The sequence below is a fragment of the Mustelus asterias genome, chromosome 1 (genome assembly GCF_964213995.1).
Source record: "Mustelus asterias chromosome 1, sMusAst1.hap1.1, whole genome shotgun sequence".
Classification (NCBI taxonomy): domain Eukaryota; kingdom Metazoa; phylum Chordata; class Chondrichthyes; order Carcharhiniformes; family Triakidae; genus Mustelus; species Mustelus asterias.
In genome coordinates, this window is record NC_135801.1 from 37591477 (window position 1) to 37611916 (window position 20440).

At 41.1% G+C, this 20440-nt stretch overlaps 1 protein-coding gene across 9 annotated transcripts in view; it reads right to left on the reverse strand.

The window, feature by feature from the left end:
• kiaa1109 (KIAA1109 ortholog) overlaps positions 1-20440 on the reverse strand; it is a 449716-nt gene that overhangs the window by 135585 nt on the left and 293691 nt on the right. For all 9 annotated transcript variants that reach the window (XR_013497649.1, XR_013497648.1, XM_078211413.1 and 6 more), the window contains 3 exons: positions 19360-20069; positions 16417-16668; positions 15461-15554 (listed from right to left, as the gene is read on the reverse strand). Coding sequence is in view for 7 of the 9 variants with exons in the window: in XM_078211413.1 (XP_078067539.1) it covers positions 15461-15554; positions 16417-16668; positions 19360-20069 (1056 nt within the window). In the remaining 2 variants the exon portion in view is untranslated. The remainder of the gene's footprint in view (positions 1-15460; positions 15555-16416; positions 16669-19359; positions 20070-20440) is intronic.

Consider the following 20440-nt stretch of genomic DNA (forward strand, 5'->3'; position numbering starts at 1 on the left):
TAATAATAGCCTTCAAGCCCTTCTCTTGCCACTAACTTAAACATTTAGGCTGATACTCTAGTGCAGCAGAGATTGAGTGCAGCACTGTTGGAGGCGTTGTTTTTCGGTTAAACCATAAAACCAAAGCTTCACCTAATAGATGTAAAAATCCTGATTTTTAAGAGCAGGGTAGTTATCCCAGGTGCCCAAACTAATATGTATCCATCCATCGGCATGACACAATACAGATTATCTGATCAATACCACATTACAGATTGTGGGAGCTTACTGTGAGCAAATTAACTGTCAGGTTTCCTACAACACAAATTCAAAGTATTTAACTGGCTGTAAAGTACTTTGGGACACCAAGAGGTCTAAAAATGGGGATATAAATTCAAGTCCTTAATTTATTCTTCGCCTTTTCCCTTTCACTCACTCCCCACCCCTTCACCTGACACTGAAGCTTTCTTTACTCCTTCACTTGTTTATCCCCTCTCTGTTAAATTCTGTCTTTAGGTGCCTGCTCTTACATTTCTGCCTCTTTCTTTCTATCCCATTTCTAAAATGAACAGATAACATCAAGTAAGCACCCTGCCTGGTAATCATAGGAATCGAGACATTGCTGAACTAATAACTCAGACCTTTTGGGATCACACCTGCATTGGTGTCTAAATTTCCTTCTTCTACTCTTCTTCCCTGATAATCCTGGAATGAGTCTGGTATGAAATTGTTTGATACTACTGGCATGGATCCAGATATGACCGTAGTGTTGTTAGATATGAGGCCATTAGGTGTGTATGTTTAACTTCTATTCATCATTTCCTCCTCAGTTACAGGTTATGAATCATAAGATCCCTATAGTGCAGAAGGAGACCATTCAGCCCATCAAGACTGCACCAACAACAATCCCACCCTGGCCCTGTCCCTGTAACCCCATGTATTAACCCTGCTCATCCCCCTGATACCAAGGGGCAATTTAGCATGACCAATCAACCTGACCTGCACATCTTTGAGTTTAGGTGGAAACCGGAGTACCCAGAGAAAACCCACGCAGACAAGGGGAAAATGTGCAACTCCACACAGACAGTGAGCTGAGGCCAGAATTGTCCCTGGCGCTGTGAGGCAGCAGTGCTAACCAATGTGCCACCATACTGCCCCATGAATGCTGAGGGGTCGTCTGTCTGTTGCATACGAAGTACACAAGATAGAAATGATGCGAACAGTTACACTTCACAAATGGGCACTGGAAACAATAATTCTGGCTATCAACAGTACATACACGAAATATAATATAATTCTTCAGACCAGATTTTGTATGTATAGATTGATATAAGAAGAAAACTTGTGCTGAGAGAAGCACACAAAGAATAATTGTGGTCAACACCAGCAAGATGGTAAAAAATTTTGGTATAAATTTTAAATGATAAACCTGCCTGCCAATGTAACTCTGACGAAGGATCATCCTGACTTGAAACGTTGGCTCTATTCTCCCTCACAGATGCTTTCAAACCTGATGAGATTTTCCAGTATTTCCTGTTTTTGTGCCCACGTAACCCTTCTTATATGTTGTAGGGGACAGTAAAGCTGGTGATGTAACAATGTCAAAACATTTTAATTTGATCCTCTCCACCATCAATCACAAAATCAAGAAAATCATAGAAATATAGAAACTAGAAGCACGAGAAGGCCATTCAGCCCTTCGAGTCTGCTCCTCCGTTCATTTTGATCATGGCTGATCATTGAATTCAATATCTTGATCCCCCCTTCCCCCATATCCATTGATCCCTTTAGCCCCAAGAGCTATATCTAATTTCTCCATGAAATCAAACAGCGTTTTGGCTTCAACTACATTCTGTGGTAGTGAATTCTATGCATTCACCACCCTTTAGGTGAAGAAATTTCTCTTCACCTCAGTCCTAAAAGGTTTACCTCTCATCCTCTCGGGCGGCACGGTAGCACAGTGGTTAGCACTGCTGCTTCACAGCTCCAGGGACCCGGGTTCGATTCCCGGCTTGGGTCACTGTCTGTGCGGAGTTTGCGCATTCTCCCCGTGTCTGCGTGGGTTTCCACCGGGTGCTCTGGTTTCCTCCCACAGTCAGAAAGACGTGCTGGTTAGGTGCATTGCCCATGCTAAGTTCTCCCTCAATGTATCAGAACAGGCACCAGAGTGTGGCGACTAGGGGATTTTCACAGTAACTTCATTGCAGTGTTAATGCAAGCCTACTTGTGACACTAATAAATAAACAGTTTTAAACAATGGATCTACTATTTCCAGGGCCACTTCCTTCAGTACTCAGATGAATATCATCAGGACCTGGAGATTTATCCACCTTCAATGCCATCAATTTTCCCAAAATCATTTCTCTACTGATGTTGATCTCCTTCTGCTACTCACTAAAATCTGTTTCTCTCAGAACTTCTGGCACATTATTCATGTCTTCCATTGTGAAGACTGAAGCAAAATGCAAATTTAATTCCTTGCCATTTCTTTATTCCCTGTTTTGAATTCTCCCATTTCTGATGGCAAGAAGGCCAACATTTGTTTTTGTCAATCTTCTTCTCTTTACACATCTATAGAAAGTTTTACAGTCAGTTTTTATGTTCCTGCTAGCTTACTTTCATGCTCCATTTTTCTATTCTTAATCAATCTTTGGGTCTTCCTTTGCTGAATTATTTAAAATCATTTAGCCATGATTCTTTGTAGCCTGGATTTTGCAGAAATAAGAATGGCAAAACTGTCAGTGCTTGCTGTCATCACTCCTCTGAAACTGATAGCAAATTTTAGAGTCTGCACATGCGCAGTTACATATGGAAATCCAGAAGTCACAGTCAGTGATTCTACACTTTCTAGAGGATGTGCTGTTGAAATACCCAGACTGCAATTAATTAAAAAAACACTAGCTGATAAGAACTTCAATTTTACACGGTTAGTTTCACTGTAAAAACCTTTGACAAAGTTGAATGAGGTTTAATTAAATTTTTAACGTCATATCAGGTTCACATTTGCTGTTGAAGAATCTCTCCAGTCCTGAAAAACTAATTTTATACTTGCATAATGTCAATTTTCTCTGTTATGATAAAAAATTCCACATTTTAAGTTCTTTAAAAAAAAGATTACTTATGATATTTCAGCTTTAACCTTATTCTCATATTTATTTCGTCCGCGATAAAATATTAAAAAGTGTAGGATAATCAATGTTTTTAAACTTTCTTGGTTGCTTTTGGTGAAATTTCTTCAATGTGACTGCTTACTTATCCTGCATGATAACATCACTATTGCTGGATACCTGCAGTTCCCATTAACAGTGCTAATTCCAAATTAATGGAAAGTGAGAAATCCCCACACAGAGATCACCAGAGCTTTGCTGGTAGCTTTCTTTGAGGTCAGCGTCAAATGCTGTTGCTTCACCTCTGACTATAAAATCCCAGCCAATATCTTCGTGTTTTCGAGAGAAATGGGCAAAAGATTTGATTACCTATCTTCTTGCAATAACGTAAGAATAGCAAAACTAATCCATTAGACTTTCCAAATGTTAAGGAAAAGTAATATTCTAAATCACAAATGACCTTTGGATAAAAATTTAAAACACTGTGAAGGCATGTACATTTTAAATTGACTTTCATGCAAGTAGCAGTACACCAAATAAAATAGAAAATGCAAACAATAAAGGAGAATCCACATCAGTAAAACAGACTGATTAGTAAAGCAAAACAATTTGGAACATGCAAATACAAAAAAAAATGTTTAGTAATGTCTACTTAATTCAACCCACACGAGGGAACCAGGAAACAGAAAGAAAGAAAAAGAGGGAACTTAAATTGTAGTGGAAAAAAGGATTAAATAATTTGCTGAAAAGAGTGATGAAAAAAACAACCAGCATAAAATAGGCCAGTATTTGCCCCGTTAGTTCTTTTAATATTCAGATCTAGGTTATTTCATCAACTGTACTGTGGTATCAGCATCTGTTTCAACTCCTGTAGTACTATTCTGCACAGATGTTGAAGTATCTCTTCAAAGGGTTTTACCAGGAGCTCTCAAAATTAGTTCCAACTGAGGTTAAATTATCGGCAAAATAATCTTTCCTTATTCTTTTCGAGTTCAACTTCCAGAACAAATAAATTGCTATTGTCTCATTATTAAAAAAAGCAGCTCAAATACCGTATCATTTAAGAAAATTGCAGATGAACTAAGTCGTCCCCTGCTCTATCCTCAATTTTCTGTAATACCTCAGAAGAGGGAGACCCAAGTGAAAACAAGGAGCGTGCTGATTATACCATGAAAAGTGGCCCGGCAAAGTCAGGACCGGCATACAGCCCTCCCGCTGACATTTTCCAGTCTGATGTGCTACTCGAGCAGCACAGCGGGTTGGGAAAATCGTGCCCAAAAACTTTGATACTTCAATAATTGAGGTAATCTCTTTCAGGAAAGGCAGCAGATATATTACTGAAGTTTGTCGTCAGACTCAAGAAGCTTTTCAAGGCTGAGTATGTAGCACGAAGGAAACCTTCAGGAAAACCACTTGACAAACTCATTGGTGAAGACTGAAGCCATTGTCTGAGTTGCTGCAAACTATGTTAGTGAGTCATTAGCTGGAACTCTACCACCACGGAATCGAAGCGGGTGAGGGTTTGACAACGCAAATCTCCATTGACCTTGGGCGGGAATTTCCGGTCTCACCCAAACGAGGCCGTAAAATCCGCCCCCCATTGATTCCATCCCTCTGGTCAATCTCAGACTGAAACTGTTTGATCCTGAACTCAGCTTCTCCCCACATTCTCTGCATCACAAAGATCATCCACTTCCATAAAATTGCCCATGTCTGCATCTGACATCTCCAGCTTATCTATATACTTTTATTCCCCTCCGATCTCCCAACCTACATAAATTTAAGCTTATCCAAAATTTTGATGTCCATATCATAACTTATACCAGCTCCTGTTCACTTCTCACCTGTGCTTGATAACCAACATTGGCTGCTGGCCTGGAAATGCCTTGATTTAAAAATTCTCACCTTTGTATTCAAATCCCTTCAATCCTTCCCAACTCTGCATTCCTCCAATTCTGGCTTCTTGCATATCCCTCATGTCCTTCATTACAACACAAGTGGCCATGCCTAAGGAACAAGCTTTGGAATTCTCCCCTTATGACAACAATTTGCATTTAGATAGCATCTTTGATGTAGTGAAACACCAGCTACACAGAATAAGCTTCACAAGAACCTTATCAAACGTAATTCAACACTAAATCATGTGAGATATTAAAATGAGTGGCCATAATCTTGCCCAGAGGTAAGTTTTAATTAGTGTCTTATAAAGAAATAGGTAGAGAGGTGAAGGTTAGGAAGAGAATTTCTGAGTTTAAGGCATAGTCAATTGAAAACATGACCACAAATAGTGTAGCAATTAAAATAGAGAACACGGAAGAGACCAGAACAGGAGGAGCACAGAAATGAGAGTTGGAAAGCTGGAAAGGTTTAAGAGAAAGTGAGGGTTAAGGCAATAGAGGAATTTGCAAACAAGGATGAGAATTTCAAAGTTGAGACACCACCAGACCAAAAGTCAATGTAGGTTAGCAAACATAGGGGTGATATGTGAATGGAATATAGTGAGGGTTAATATGAGGGCAGCAGGATTCTTCTTATTCATGCATGGTGATGTGCATGTGGTAAGGTCAGCATTTATTGCCCATCCCCAAATACCCTCAAGGTGGTGGTGGTGATGAGCCACCTGAGCTGAACCTTGTCCAACTCTTGCAGCACGTGGGTACAGACAGCTTCACGATCTCAGGAGTTGCAAATGGAACTGAACACCATTACAAATATCTAATTTCATAATTCATATATTTTAGAAATATAACTTCCAGCTTGAAGTTTGGAATTTTTAAAAAATATAGACAAATTTGATTGAGAAACTGGTGAACATCTAAAATAACTGTAAACCTAACAGACCTGGATTAATTACCAAAGGGTAGCCTGTGTTTATTTTTCCCCCGCTCTTGTTGGCTCTCTCACATCTGCTGCAGGCCCAATCTATATGTGCTTCAGGACTTGGCAACTCGGTTAGTAGTGGTGCTACCGGATAATTCTTGGTGATGAACATTGAATTCTCTACCCAGAGGACATTCTGTGCACTTGCTACACTCAATGCTTCTTCCAATATGTGTTCAACATGGAAGAGTACTGATTTATCAGTTGAGGGAGAGTGGCAAGTGACAATCAGCAGGATGTTTCCTTGTCCTTATTTGACCTGATGACGAGACTTTGTGGAGACTATAGTCAAAATTGAGGACTCAAAGGGCTACTCCCTCCTGACCGTTTAACACTGCACCCGAACTCTGGTTGACCTTGCTTGCCAATGGGACAAAACATACCCAGGGATGGTGACGAAGGAGCCTGGCGCTTTAGGTGGAAGATATGATTCTGTGGGTTTGACTAGTCAGTATAATAGGTCTCTAAAGGGAATGGAGATAATGGCTTGGGAATGAAGTTTGTGGCGGGGAGCAAAGTTAGTTGTTTAAGTCTTCCCACTATTTAGTTGTAGCAATCTGGTGCTGGTTATCAAATTAGCAATCTGGTAATGTGCAGATGACAAAGAGGTCAAGAGAGGTTGTGGGGTTAAAATTGGGTGTCCTCAATGTACACCTGGAATCAGAAATTGTTTTTTATTGAGGGGTGGTATGTAGATCAGAAATAGGATGGGGCCAAGGGTAGATTCCTGAGCAACATCAGGGTGAACGATGCAAGAGCAGGAACAGATGCAACTGGAGATGATTGGCTGGCTATGACAGTGTAAATACGAATTGAACCAAACCAGCTAAACTTCTCTGTCTGTTCCTCTGTTCTCCTGTCCTGTCCTAAAATCTTCTTTGGTTTGTTTGTCTGTTTTCCTTTGATTACCTTGCTGTGAAGTGCCTAATGATGTTTTTATTCTGTTGAAGGAGCGATGTAAATGCAAATAGTTTTTACTTCATGGCTTCCTGTAAAGGGTAATGTTAATGTCACTAGGTCAAATTCTGTACCTAGTACTATGCTGCTTCCTGATCAGTGCTGCGACAACTTGAATCAATACCTCTCCTGGAAGAGTCAAGTGCTTTAAACTGTGTTATCCCAACGCCTTCTTCTCAACCGTCTTTGTTTATGGGAGTAATTCGATAAATGCTTTTTTTCCCAAAAATATACTTTTTTCATAAATCTGAGAACACATTGGGCCTGATTTTACCATTTTCATTTTAAGTGCTGAATCTGGGCGCAATTCAGATTCGACTTGGAAATCTGCTTTCAGGCGCCCCCATACACACTCAGTCTGAAAAAAAATCACGAGTTCCATTCGCGCTGTGGGCAGGGTTTAGCACGGCCGAAACGATTGGAGCTCTGAACCGTGCATGCGCAGTTGGAAAAAAATTTGAAAAAGCGCACCCATGTCAGATCGCTCCCGGGCTGCAGAAAGTGGATAAAGCGGCCCGGTAGCACAGTGGTTAGCACTGCTGCTTCACAGCTCCAGGGACCTGGGTTCGATTCCCGGCTTGGGTCACTGTCTTTGTGGAGTTTGCACATTCTCCTCGTGTCTGCGTGGGTTTCCTCCGGGTGCTCCGCGGAGTTTCCTCCCACAGTCCAAAGATGTGCAGGTTAGGTTGATTGGCCATGCTAAAATTGCCCTTAGTGTCCTGGGATGCGTAGGTTAGAGGGATTAATGGGTAAATATGTAGGGATATGGGGTAGGGCCTGGATGGGATTGTGGTCGGTGCAGACTCGATGGGCCGAATGGCCTCTTTCTGTGCTGTAGGGTTTCTAAGATCCTCCTCTAAGAGGAACGAAAAGCGGGAGCGAGTGTGCACACACACATCACTGCCCCCCTTATCCACCCCCCCTGCTGCCCAGACAGATCACGACCCCTGCCCCCTTCTCTCCCCCCCACCGATCACCCGCAGAGTGGCAGCGGACCCCCCTGCCCCCCCAGCAGACCCCCCTGCCCCCCCCAGAGATCCATCCGCCCCCCCCCACCAGTGAGCGATCACGCCTCCCCCTCAACCAGAGATACATCTTACCTGCCTCCCTCCTCCCCTCAGAACGATCTGACATCACTCCCTCTTCCCCCACCCCCCACACCCCCCAGAGGAACATCTGATCCACCTCCTCCTCCCCCTGCTTGCAGACAACGATCAGGCATCCCCTCCCCCCCCACACAACGATCAGCCCTCCCTGCTCCCCCACCACCAGACAACGATCAGCCCTCCCCTCCCCCCCCCACCACCAGACAACGATCAGCCCTCCCCTCCCCACCACCAGACAATGATCAGTCATCCCCTCACCATCAGACAACGATCGGGCCTCCCCCCTGCCCCCACTACCAGACAACGATCGCCTCCCCCACCACCAGACAATGATCGGGCCTCCCTCCCCCTACGAGAGATATATCTGACCTGCCTCCCCCCCCTCCCCCCACAATCAGACAACGATCTGGCCTCACTCCCACCCCCCCAACCAGAGAATGATCTGACCCGCCTCCACCACCCCCCCCCCAACTAGAGAATGATCTGACCCGCCTCCACCCCCCCGCCCCCGCCCCCCCCCCCCCCAACCAGAGAATGATCTGACCCGCCTTCCCCCCCCCCCTCACCACCACCACCACCACTGATCTGAGTCAGAGAGCCGTTGGAAGCTCTGAACGCGCTCTTCAGCAGCTGGAGCGCCCAATTCAGACTTTTATTCAGCAGGTTCATTTTGGTGCGATTCCAGATCAGCGAATGCGGCGGTAAAGGGGGAAATGCTGATAAAGTTGGGCGAGCAGTTCATTAATTCAATTGAAATACATGCAAATGCATTTAAATTACTGTTGCGCCTGTTTTCAGGCTCGAATCGGATCGCCGCCATTCCCAGGTTTCGGTAAAGTGGCCATCTACACGGGCACGAATTGCATTAATGGCCTCACACCCGACTTTACCACGTAATGGTAAAATAGGGCCCATTACAATCATTCCAAAATGACCCTCACACAAAAAGCAATAATATTCATGTTTGTTACATACATCAAGTAACATCCTGAGATGCTTCAATACAGTAAAGGAAACGTTTCAGACATTGTTTTCTATTCCTAATCAATTCTCTACTGGCCCTAAATTGAGCTTCAGTGTCATCATACTCCAGTGAATGACACCATTCTGTTGAATCCTTAAGTTGAGTGTTGAGAATATTTTGCACTTTAAAACATGAAATGACAACTGCTGAAGGCACTGACAGATGTTCTAAAAATCAGGAAAGAATACGCAGTGCAAGTTATGAAATCAAGAGCTAACACAGACTAGCTGGCAGCTCATTCTGATTACTGTTTTTTTAAATTGTTCATGGAAAGTAGGTGTGAATTGCAAGGCCAATATGTGTTGTTCAGCCCTACTTTTCCTCGAGAAGCTGGTGGTAAGCCACCTTCTTGAACCACTGTAATCTGTGTGCTGTTGGTTCACCCACATTGCTGTTACGTAACGAGTTTCAGGATTTTGACCCAGCATCAAAGAAGGAATGGTATATATTTCCAAGTTTAGCATGGTGTACAATTTGGAGGGGTTGGTTACTCCATAACAGATTGCTACTCATGACGTACCAACAAAGTACTGATTGCAAAATCTATGAAATAAACAAACTTGATAAACTATTCAGTATATACTTCGATTTAGGTATTTCACCTAAGCTCCTGCTGACATTTCAGTGGAATTGAGGAAAGCCAAGGTAGAAAAGTGCTCTGTGTGGTGCTCCACTATATTCTTGTTTATTCCTATTCCTGGTACTCAGGAAAAGTGACACTGAATGGGCATGATCTCACCGGTCTGCTGCACTGGTCGATCAGCGTGGCAAGCTGGGAAGAGGCCAAAAAAACGGTTTTGCCGGCGGGATCAGCTTTGCGCCAGAATGGGTGCAAAACTTATTTACATGTGTCCTGCACAACCTTTTCCAACTTCATGGATGCTGCCCCCTCGTCAGCAAGACGTCTTACCGTCGGGAATCACTCCTGCTCCCCACCAATGGTACACAGTGCACTGGGAAATCTGGGCACCTGTTCCATGGGGCCTCTACAACTCAGCAGCTGGCTTCCCAGTGAGTACAGGCTCTGCCCCCTCCCCTACTGGCGAGAATCACATGAGCTTTTTTTCTTTTCTAAGTGCCATAGGATTGTGTCTGGGAGCTCGCTCAAAAAAACAATCAGTGCAATTCTCTCCCGTTTTCATGCTCGTTTAGTACTTAGAATGTTTTTGGTAAGATTGCCACCTTACAATTTTTTTGGTAAGATTGTGCCCATACATTTGATGATTGGTGGATGCAAAAGAAACGCAAATTTTAAAGAAAACGTCAGATTGTGTGTGGGATTCTTTGGCCTATCCAAGGCGTGATTCTCATGGTGGGAGGTGGCGCGCTGTTGGCCAGTGGTGGGATCTTCTGGTCCTTTCCCATTGATTCCACCCCATGCCTCTGGGGAGCCTGGTGGGTGTGCGCATTTGGCAGGACCTGAACAGCTGGAAAGCTCCAGCCAATATCAACATCTTCATGTGCACTTTGCCCGGGGGGAGGTCCTTGGCTCATAGTCTTTCCCGTGGCTCTCTGTCCTGTACCAGTCTTTTCATTTTCTATTAACTTCCTTCAATTTTCAGGCCAACCATCATTGATATGGTCTTCTTTGCTTCTCCACTTTTTCCTTGAAATCTTCCCTCCATTACACATCATACTAGTCTTTTCCACCCTGCTAGATTTTCTGTCTTTTTCTAATTATGTTGAGCAAATCTCTTTGTTTGTTCAGTCTCTTCAGAACTTCATCATTTCTTACTTTTTCTGTCCTGCTGATCCTTTAAAATCCCTTCCTTTCAAAGCTATTTAGCAAGTTGGTCTTTTCTTTCTCTAAGATCCATGTTTCACACCCATACAACACTCCAATAAAGCTCCTTACAAATCACGTCTCGAGTTGTTTATTCATTTTTCAGGTTAGTAATTGTCTCTTCTTACTAAATAAGGTCTTTCCCATTTTCTTCTTCTTATGCTTGTTCCTGTATCCTGTAACTTTGTTCTTATTTCATTGTTATAGCTTTCATCTGCAGAAATTATGCTTCCTAAGTACTTGAAGTATTGCATCTGTTCTAGTTCTTTTCCTCCAACGATGATATGGATATTTCTTGGTGATTTTGAGATACCTTCATAATCAGATGATTATTTGTCGCATTTTATCACGTGACAAAATTGCCGGAAAGTCCAGCCATCCAAAAATCAGCAGAAGGGCACCTACGGTTTACTCATGTAGGCATCTACGGTTTACTCATGCAGCTTGTGCAGGCACTCAGTATCGCAGAGGTTGAAGTAGTGGGGGATTTTGCAAGCTGCATGGAGGCTGTTTGCATCTCTACACAGCAGCAAGCTTTGCAGGCCTGCATGTAAAGTCCAGTCTCAATTTGGCAGAAATCCCCATGGACGCCAGCTGCTTAAACTTAGATGACCCCAAGGGTAAAAGACATGCTGAGCTCAACACTGCAGTAGGAGGAGGTCAAAGAGAACTGCTGGAGGAGCATTTAAATCAATGGGGAATGGGAACTGGGGGATATAAGTAAAGCTGTATACTATCACCTAACCAGCAGAGCATCATAGATAGTGATTTAAAGCTTCTCCAGAAACCTCAGGGGGTGGCAGAGTGGTTTAGCACTGCTGCCTCACAGTGCCAGGGACCCAGGTTCAATTTGGCCTCGATCACTGTCTGTGTGGAATTTGCACCTTCTCCCCGTGTCTACGTGGGTTCCCTCCAGTTGCAACCAGTTTCCTCCCACAGTCCAAGGATGTGCGGGTTAGGTTGACTGGCCAAGGTAAATTGACCCCGGTGTCGGGGGATTAGCAGGGTAAATAGGGTCCGAGTGGGATTATGGTTGATACAGACTCGATGAGTCAAATCGCCTCCTCTGTACTGTAGGAATTCCATGAAATTATGAGCAAAGATTTGTCATTGAAAACAGAAGAAAATGAACTAACAGACACGCAAAGAACAAAGGCAGTTACTGGCAAAATGAGGCAAGAAAATTTGAGCATTTGGTGGCAGGTGACTTAAAGGGACAGAGTATCAAACAACTGTTCCTCACAGGGTGACAATAATACTTTTGGATAACCAAAAATCACTATTGTCAGGCGGCACAGTGGTTAGCACTGCTGCCTCAGTGCCAGGGGCTTGGGTTCAATTCCCAGATTGGGTGAATGTCTGTGTGGAGTCTCATGTCCTCTCCATGTCTGCGTGGGTTTCCTTCAGATGCTCCGGTTTTCTCCCACAGTCTAAAAGACATGCTGATTAGGTGTACTGGCCATGCTAACTTCTCCCTCAGTGTACCCGAACAGGTGCCGGAGTCACTGCAACTATGGGATTTTCACAGTAGCTTCATTGCAATGTTAATGTAAGCCTACTTGTGACGCTAATAAATAAACTTAAGAGCTTATTCATTGCTAAATCAAGAAAATAATAGCAATTGTTTGTAACCATAAGTGTCAGGAAAACAGATAGTTTAAGTTAGCTATATTTGTATTTTTAAATATTAGAAATGAGGTTTAGATTTAAGTGGGTTTGATTTTTGTATAGGAAAGTATAAAATTCTCGTTAGATTCCTGTTAAACAAAGGTGTTTGCATGTAAGGTGGGGGGTGGGGCATGAGGTTGGTTTCAGTTCAAACTGTGTTTCTATTGTGCTGGGAGAGTTCACGACAGGAAAAGTAACCACAAACGTGGAGGAGGATTGAGATGTTGCACGAGCACTTTCAGGGAGAAAATCTTTTTGAGTTTAGTTTTAACTGCAAGCTAGTGTAGAAAGAGTTTCGCAGGGAAAGAGGGAATATCTCTTTTAGCTTTGATAGAAGAAAAGGCGTATGTGGAATAAGGGGCAAAGAAAGAAAAGGCCAGAAACCCAAAACAGCTAGTAAAGGAAACTAGGAAACTAAGAAAAGTTTTCAGGAAGTCAAAAGTTAAAGAAACCACGGAAACTGGACTAGAACAGGGTATTGTTCATGAAACCACAGTGTGAGAAGGAGCTGGCTAACAAGAAGCCAGAAGGATAGCTGAAGTGGCTCTAAAGAAGCAATCGGTGGCTGGATCTCAAGAGTTTGTGTAAAGGCATTCAAGTCAAAGGAATCCTAAAAGGAGAGTTGGAAAACCTGGATCTAGATCTTTGTTAAAATAGCTGATGGAAAGCATTGTTGAAAGAAGATTTTAAAGGATTTTTTTTGAAAGTAGAATTTGGAAACACTTGTATGACAATCAGCTGGGTGAATGAGAGAACAAATCCACAGAAGATGGATTGAATGGCATCCGTCACTTGGTTTCAATCTGTGTACATTTGTGAAGATCAGTGGGAGTAAAGGACTAATATATTAGTCAAAGTTTTGATGTTTAATTATCTGGTCAATCACACATTGTGGGTGCCATCTCCGTGCTAATGGCCTCTGTTTTCCTACATAAACCAGTAATGACCCTTGACCCTTCATGAAGTATTTACCATATATACTTGCGTAAAAATAAAATCTTTGACCACTTTTTTTTCGCCAAAAGGTTGAACGTTTACACAGGTAATAATCCATTTAATGTCTCTCTCTATCTCCCTGTGTCTTTATTAAGAACCTTCCTGTTCCACACTCTGGGAGGGGATCTGGCAGCAATACTTGGGGACTGGAGATAGGAAGGAAAGAAAAGAATCTACTGCTCGGCAATGTTCCCAGGCCTTTGGACCAGGGAGACTGCATTAAGTACGCACTCGCTGGAGCCTGATTGGTAAGGCCCGAGCCTCATCCCCCACCCCAAGAAGGCTGAGGGCAATGGTTGAAGACGCAAGGCCTGGGTGCTCACTTATTTAATGTTCAGTCTAAAAATTGGCCCCTCATCCTATTTCAACGTGCACCATTTTATTTTTCTTCTCTGATCTATCAGTTTCTCCCACCAAAAATCAACATTGACTTACATTCTTCTTGTTTTAAATTGACAAGTGGAAGAAATATTATAAATAATAAATTGAGGTTTATGATGTGATTGCAGAAATTATACTTTGATTTCAAAACTTTTAGGCTTTGACCCTTGAAAAACTAGGATCAACTTTTTATTCAAAAGTATAAGAAATATTATGGGTGGGATTTTCCAGCCACGCTCGCCCCAAGACTGGAAAATCCCACCCGAGGTAAAAAGGACCCTTGCTTGGTGCACCCCCCCCGCCCCCGATACAGTTCCCATGGCAGGTGGACAGAAAAATTCCGCCCAATTTGTTTTAGATCAAAGCTCATGGGGTCAAATTTTGCATCAGATCGCCTGTGACAAAAATATATATGGTAATCGGGGATCCAGTTAGCTCAGTTGGCTGGATGGCTGGTTTGTGATGCAGAGTGACACCAACAGCATGGGTTCAATTCCTGTACTGGCTGAGGTTATTCACGAAGGCCTGCCTTCTCAACCTTGCTCCTCACCAGAGGTCTGGTAATCCTCAGGTTAAATCAACACTAGTCAGCCTATGATCATCTGGGATTATGACGACTTTACCTTTATGGTAACTGACTGCAAAATCTTTGGAATGTTCTGAAGTTATGAAGGGATCTTGTAAGTTCTTTGTTTCTATTTTTACATCCCTAAGAAATATCAGATTAGTTCAATTCATGCACAGTTCTGGTGAACCAAACCCTTAAGATTTCAGAAATAAAGCCAGATAACAAGTTAGCTTTATAACTACATTAACTCCACACCACTACCACAAAAAAAGCGCAATTCACTTACCTCGCCTTATACCATGCATTTCACTCATCTTATCCCATTGTCTTTATGTATTTTTAAGGTAACATTAATGTTTTGAATTTCTAATTACAATTTCCTGTTTTTAAAGAAACCTGACAGATCTAATGCTGAGTCATTAAATTTCAATTTTTTTACACTACTCAATCTGCAAGTTTAATCCATATTATTCAAAACTGACCTCTCATGGGCTAATATTGGCTCTGAAAGCCTTTTTGAGTAGATGGTGATCCATGACTTTGAAACTAATCTGGTATTAGTGTTTTACCAAGTGTCAAATTTAAAGCACAACCACTCAATAAATTATCTGATCAATGGCCCAGGAAATGCAGTTCTCAATTTTGCATACAAAACCTTAAAAAGCAAAAGCTTTTAGCCATTACTCTACATAGAAGTGACCAGAATACCACTTCGTAAGTAGTACATACAGAGTCAGGTAATGCAAAAAGATACACACAGTGGTTTCACACAAATACATTCAGCATCACTGGCCTCTCCCTTCACCCCTTTATTTTTAGGCATTAAACATGCATCTGTGCTTCAAAAACAACTTGGGAAGTTATTCTTCTTAACTAGTGAACAGCCAAAAGAAGTGGGAAGTATAAAAAACACAGAACCAATTCTATGATTGCATGCATAATTTTAGGTACAAAATTAAGCATTCTTTACTTACAACTTTAATAGTTCTTAAAAAGTCAACCTTTACTCACTGAATGTTTGGTGTAATGCCTTCCAGCAGGACTATATTCACACCACCAATGTGAGCAGAGGCACATGTTTCAGTCATCTTTTGGTGCAAAACATCTGAAAAATAAAATGTTAACAACATTGGTCTGTACACAAGTTAGAAGTTTACAAGCCAATATATACATTTTGAAATATAAACATCAACTGGAAAGGTCTAAAAATATGCTTTCTACAAGTGTTAGATTTGAACAACCTTATATACTGTTGAAATTTTGAATCTAAGAAGTGAGAATAAATGGGCAAAATATATTCCCAATTCCCCCCCATCCAGTAACTTTGCATGCATATTTGAGGATTCTTCGTCTTTCCTTGTTGGATTTAACTGGCTCTAATTGTGGCAATGAGCCACTTTAATTTCTCTTCTTGCATGTTTGTAGACATGTTTTGTACTTCCAGCATTTTGGTTTTCACGTCTGATTTCCTGCACACTGTGTTTCCCCAGGCCATCATTGCGAACAATTTACCTTTGATGAGAAAAGGTGATGATAAAAGCTACAAAATATTTTGAGTTGAAATCAACTCAATTTTTGTCCCAAAGCTATTTAGATTTCAAAGCCATTGAGTTTTGGGGTTTTATAACGTTGATAAACACATTTTTTAATATTGTAGAAAGAATAATTTGAAATGAAGATATATTGGAATAGAAATATTGATCATAAGCATTTGATATAAACTAAATTTCTAATAGGTTAATAATGCTCTAAAAGTACTGTTCATACTCAAGTATCTAATTAATATTAATAAATGAACTATTTCTAAAATAGGAGTTCTGGGTGTTGTGTAATTACAATTGAAAAAGTCTGACTTAATATACAATCTGTCCAACTAGATACTTGTCTGCTTATAGCACTCTAGAATTCTCAATTTCCAACAAATATTCCCATTTTATTTTGTTGCTCATCTGTTTTGAAGTCATTACCTTTCATTTTCTCTTTTACAGTAAAACTTCCATGGATCTTCTTAAGTTCTGCTTCCATTGTCAAGCCTCCAATGTCTGCCTCGAGATGAGTGCGGTTCACCATACCAACTCCAAACACGATGAGCGTGACATGCTGCGGTTCTGCACTTACTAAGCTGCGTTTCCTTGTCAGTCTGTTCGGACTGGAGCAATCCTGTTCATTTTCAAAAATTACTTTGCAACCAGGTTCAGTGGGACTCCTACCACCTGCATCTACAGATAAAACTTAATTATATAAACCATACATTGCATAATCACTCAATACAAGATGTCTAGGCCCCAAGCTGTGAATTCTTTCCGCTGCCACTCCCCCTCTCTTCCTTTGAAGCTATTCTTCAAACCCAAATCTGTGGCATTTCCTTTTAATAATTCCTTCTATGGTTCAGCATTCCTATTTTCCTGAAGCTTCTCTGAAGAACCCAGGGACATTTTCCTGTACTAAAGATTTTATAAAAATGCAGGTTGTTGCTGTTGTATGTTGGAGTTTTATCATAGTGTAAATAAGAACGCATTTGCACATTTAAAAATTTAAAACTGATAATCTAGTGAAAGCAGTTGAAAAAACAATTGAGACTTTTTCAAGTGTGCATTGAATAAGAAATCAATAACAACCGTTTGATCCATTTCCAAGGTACAATATCTTTTTTCTCTTCTCTCACTTAAAGGAGAATAAAAAAGATTTTTAAAATTAGTCTGATAAAATTGTACCTATAAAATATCACACTTTCAGTGAAGAATGTGTCCAGTTTTGAGAAGACAAAGGCAGTACAATCAATATGGCCAAGAAACTGGAAGCTGCATCTATATTAAATGCTAGTGAGAATCCAGCATGCCTCAGTTATATTACATTGCTTTTACATTACATAAATGCTGTCCAAAGGTATAATTCCAATAAGTGACAAATTTTAAAAGCTTCATCAGGTGGCATAAGCCACAACCAGTCACCATTTTCTGACCACAGACAGGCTCTAGGTTCAGACTCCCTCTGCAGGGCAGTAATGTCATTACATTGATAAAGATGTTATCATTTTTAAAAGAACTGTGCTTTGAAATCTGCCCTCCAATATAATGAGGCAATTCAGAGCACTGGGAGTCAATGCATGCAGAAGACACATGCAGCAAAGCAGAGGGGTAAAACAAGCTACTTGCTTATAAGCTAAAAGCATGCGGAGTTAATTTGATTTGATGATTAATTTATTTATGTTTCCAGTGGAATTATTAAATAAATACTATGTTTAAGCATTCTAAAATAAACTGAACCAAGTAAAGATTCATTAGAAAGTGGACAGATATGGATTTACAATTTGAAAGATTGGGTAATTAAACACACCAGACTTGATGAACTGAATATTGTTTCCATGTTCCTTATGTTATGTCATTTTAAATCAGTATCTAACTGAAGGGCGGGGAACTGCCGTTATATAAGACAACATTTTGAAATGGAAAAGCATTTCAACATATTTCACTTGTTCACTGAATGTGGGCACACTGTATTGGCCATCCCTAAATGCCCTTGAGAAGGTTGTAGCGAGCTATCTTTTTGACCCACTACAGTCCATGTGGTGTAGGTACAAACACCCACATTGCCATTAGGTAGGGAGCTCCAGGTTTTTGACCCAGCGATGATAAAGCAACAGTGATATGGTTCAAAATCAGGATGATATGTGATCTGGAGGAGATTTTGCAGGTGGTGGTGTTCTCTTGTGCTTGTTCTTCTGGATGGTAGAGGTTGCAAGTTTGGAAGATTGCTGTGAAAAAAGCCTTGGTGAAATGTTGCACTGCATTTTATAGATGGTACCAGAGCTCAAAATAAACAGGGGTAGCGAACAAATTTGTTCTGAAAAGCTCCAAAATATGCACAAAAAAAAAATCAAAGATAGTGTGAAATTCAAAATATTGAGAGAAAAGTCATCGTCATACATATTAGCTTGCATTATGTTAGGTTGTTTCTTTACCACGTTGGACATAAACAAAAAGTAATGTAAACATTGCACCAGCAAGGGCATGTGCATCTTGCACATTAAATTGTTGGAATCAGTATCACAATGGACACAATGAAATATTTTGGACTTGATACTCAAAACCAATCTGATCAAGGATTTGTGCAGCTTGATCAAAACCTGCACAGCCCACCGGCATGATAGAAACTTCAAAGGACCTTCAATCTGATTTTCCTTTCTTCCAGATAGAGGGTCTATCTGAGGTAGCTGAGCGTTTTCATGGCCCAAATAGTTCACAACACATGACACAAGAATGTGATAGTCTCAAGCTGCAATCAATCAGAAAAAAGTGACAAAGGAACCTACAGATGTATTGCACTGAAAGAGGTTGCAGAAGATGAAGCTTGCTCTCCCAATTTTGACAGCCCCAAATGTTAATGAGGACCACCCTGCAGAGTCAGATGAACGGGATGATCCTTTGCTATATCCAATGCCAAGGTCAATGCCAGGTGGTCTGTCTAGTTTCATTCTTAATGGACTAGTTGTTTGACAGAATTGTTTGGCTTGCTAGGCCATTTCAGAAGGCAGTTATAGCTGAGTCAGCCACACTTCTGTGGATCTGGAGTCACATGTAGGACAGACCAGGTAAGTACAGCACATTTCTTTGGTTAAGAGGATATTAGTGAAAGAGATGGGGTTTTACAACAATTCGATATTTTCACAGTCATTACTGATACTAACTTTTTATTTCAAATTTATTGCATGACCTGAATTTAAATTCCCCAATGCTTTGAAATCATTTTTCTGGATCATTAGTCCAGACCTTTGGATTGCTAGTCCAGTAACATACCCGCTATGCTATTGTACCCCATTTCAGAAATTTACCATAGCATCCAAGATATCCTAGAGACTGATTTCCAAAATCTGATTTATTATTTAAGTAATATCACAAGAATGATCCTACCTGTAGGGCCCAATACATCAGGAGAAGATTTTTCAAGAATGCCCGTTGGATCAGAGATTAATGAATAAAAGTTTAGTAGTTTGTACATATTCTGCCAGCACTCTGCAGAAGGTTCACTTTGCTCAGACACCGTGATCGAGTCAGAGTCATCCATTTGAATAGTTACATGATCTACCACATCCTTCGATCCTTTCCTGGAAACTTTTGAGGTTCTTCTTTGTGTTGGCCCAGATGAATTTTTATTTCGTGACTCTCTTTTATTGTTCTCATTTCCAAGCCTTTTATTTGCCTTAGTGCTATTTCCTCTGACACCCCCATTAAGGCTGCCTCGAGAACTGCGACTGAAATCTGATGAACGAAAATCCCGATGTTTGCGTGTTTTGAATGTTGGTGTAGGAGATACAGACCCAGCTGTGTATCTGCTAAGTTTAATGTCTGTCTGAGTAGCCTTTATGTCATCAACCATTGTGCTAAATTGATGAATGAGACGAACTAATGCCATGTCCACATGCTGGCTGATAGACTGACAGGATATAGTGAAGTTAACATGAAAGGTGTTTTGATGATGCCTACTAAGTTCATGGAAAGCAAGGGCATTAGTTGAGTTTAGGTTACAAGTCGGTCTGTCCATCACAACGGCATTTATGCTGAAGGTGTCAAACATCAGTGCAGGTTTGAAGTCAAGAGGTGGAAGATTTATCAAGCCTTGTCTGAAAATCAAAAAATATAAAATGTAAAGAAAATCTGCATTTAAGCTGAATATGCTATACAATTATACTGCTATCTTTGTTATTAATGGCAAATAGATTTATTAATAGTAGGCTAAGGAGTGAGGGTCTTCCTTGGGTATAAATGAGGCAAGGTAAATGCTGATTTTTGGGCAAAGATGTAGCTGCAGCAAGTTGGGAGTGGGTTCAGGTTTAGGCTGAAGCTGGATATTATATTGAAAACATAATTCTGACACAGCGCAGGTCTGAAGTCAGATGTTGGAAAAGGCATGAATGATGCAAACACAGAGGAGAGGGCAGCCTAGACCTTTAGGTCAAGATGAGTTGAGACCCAAATTGAGCTCTATACCACG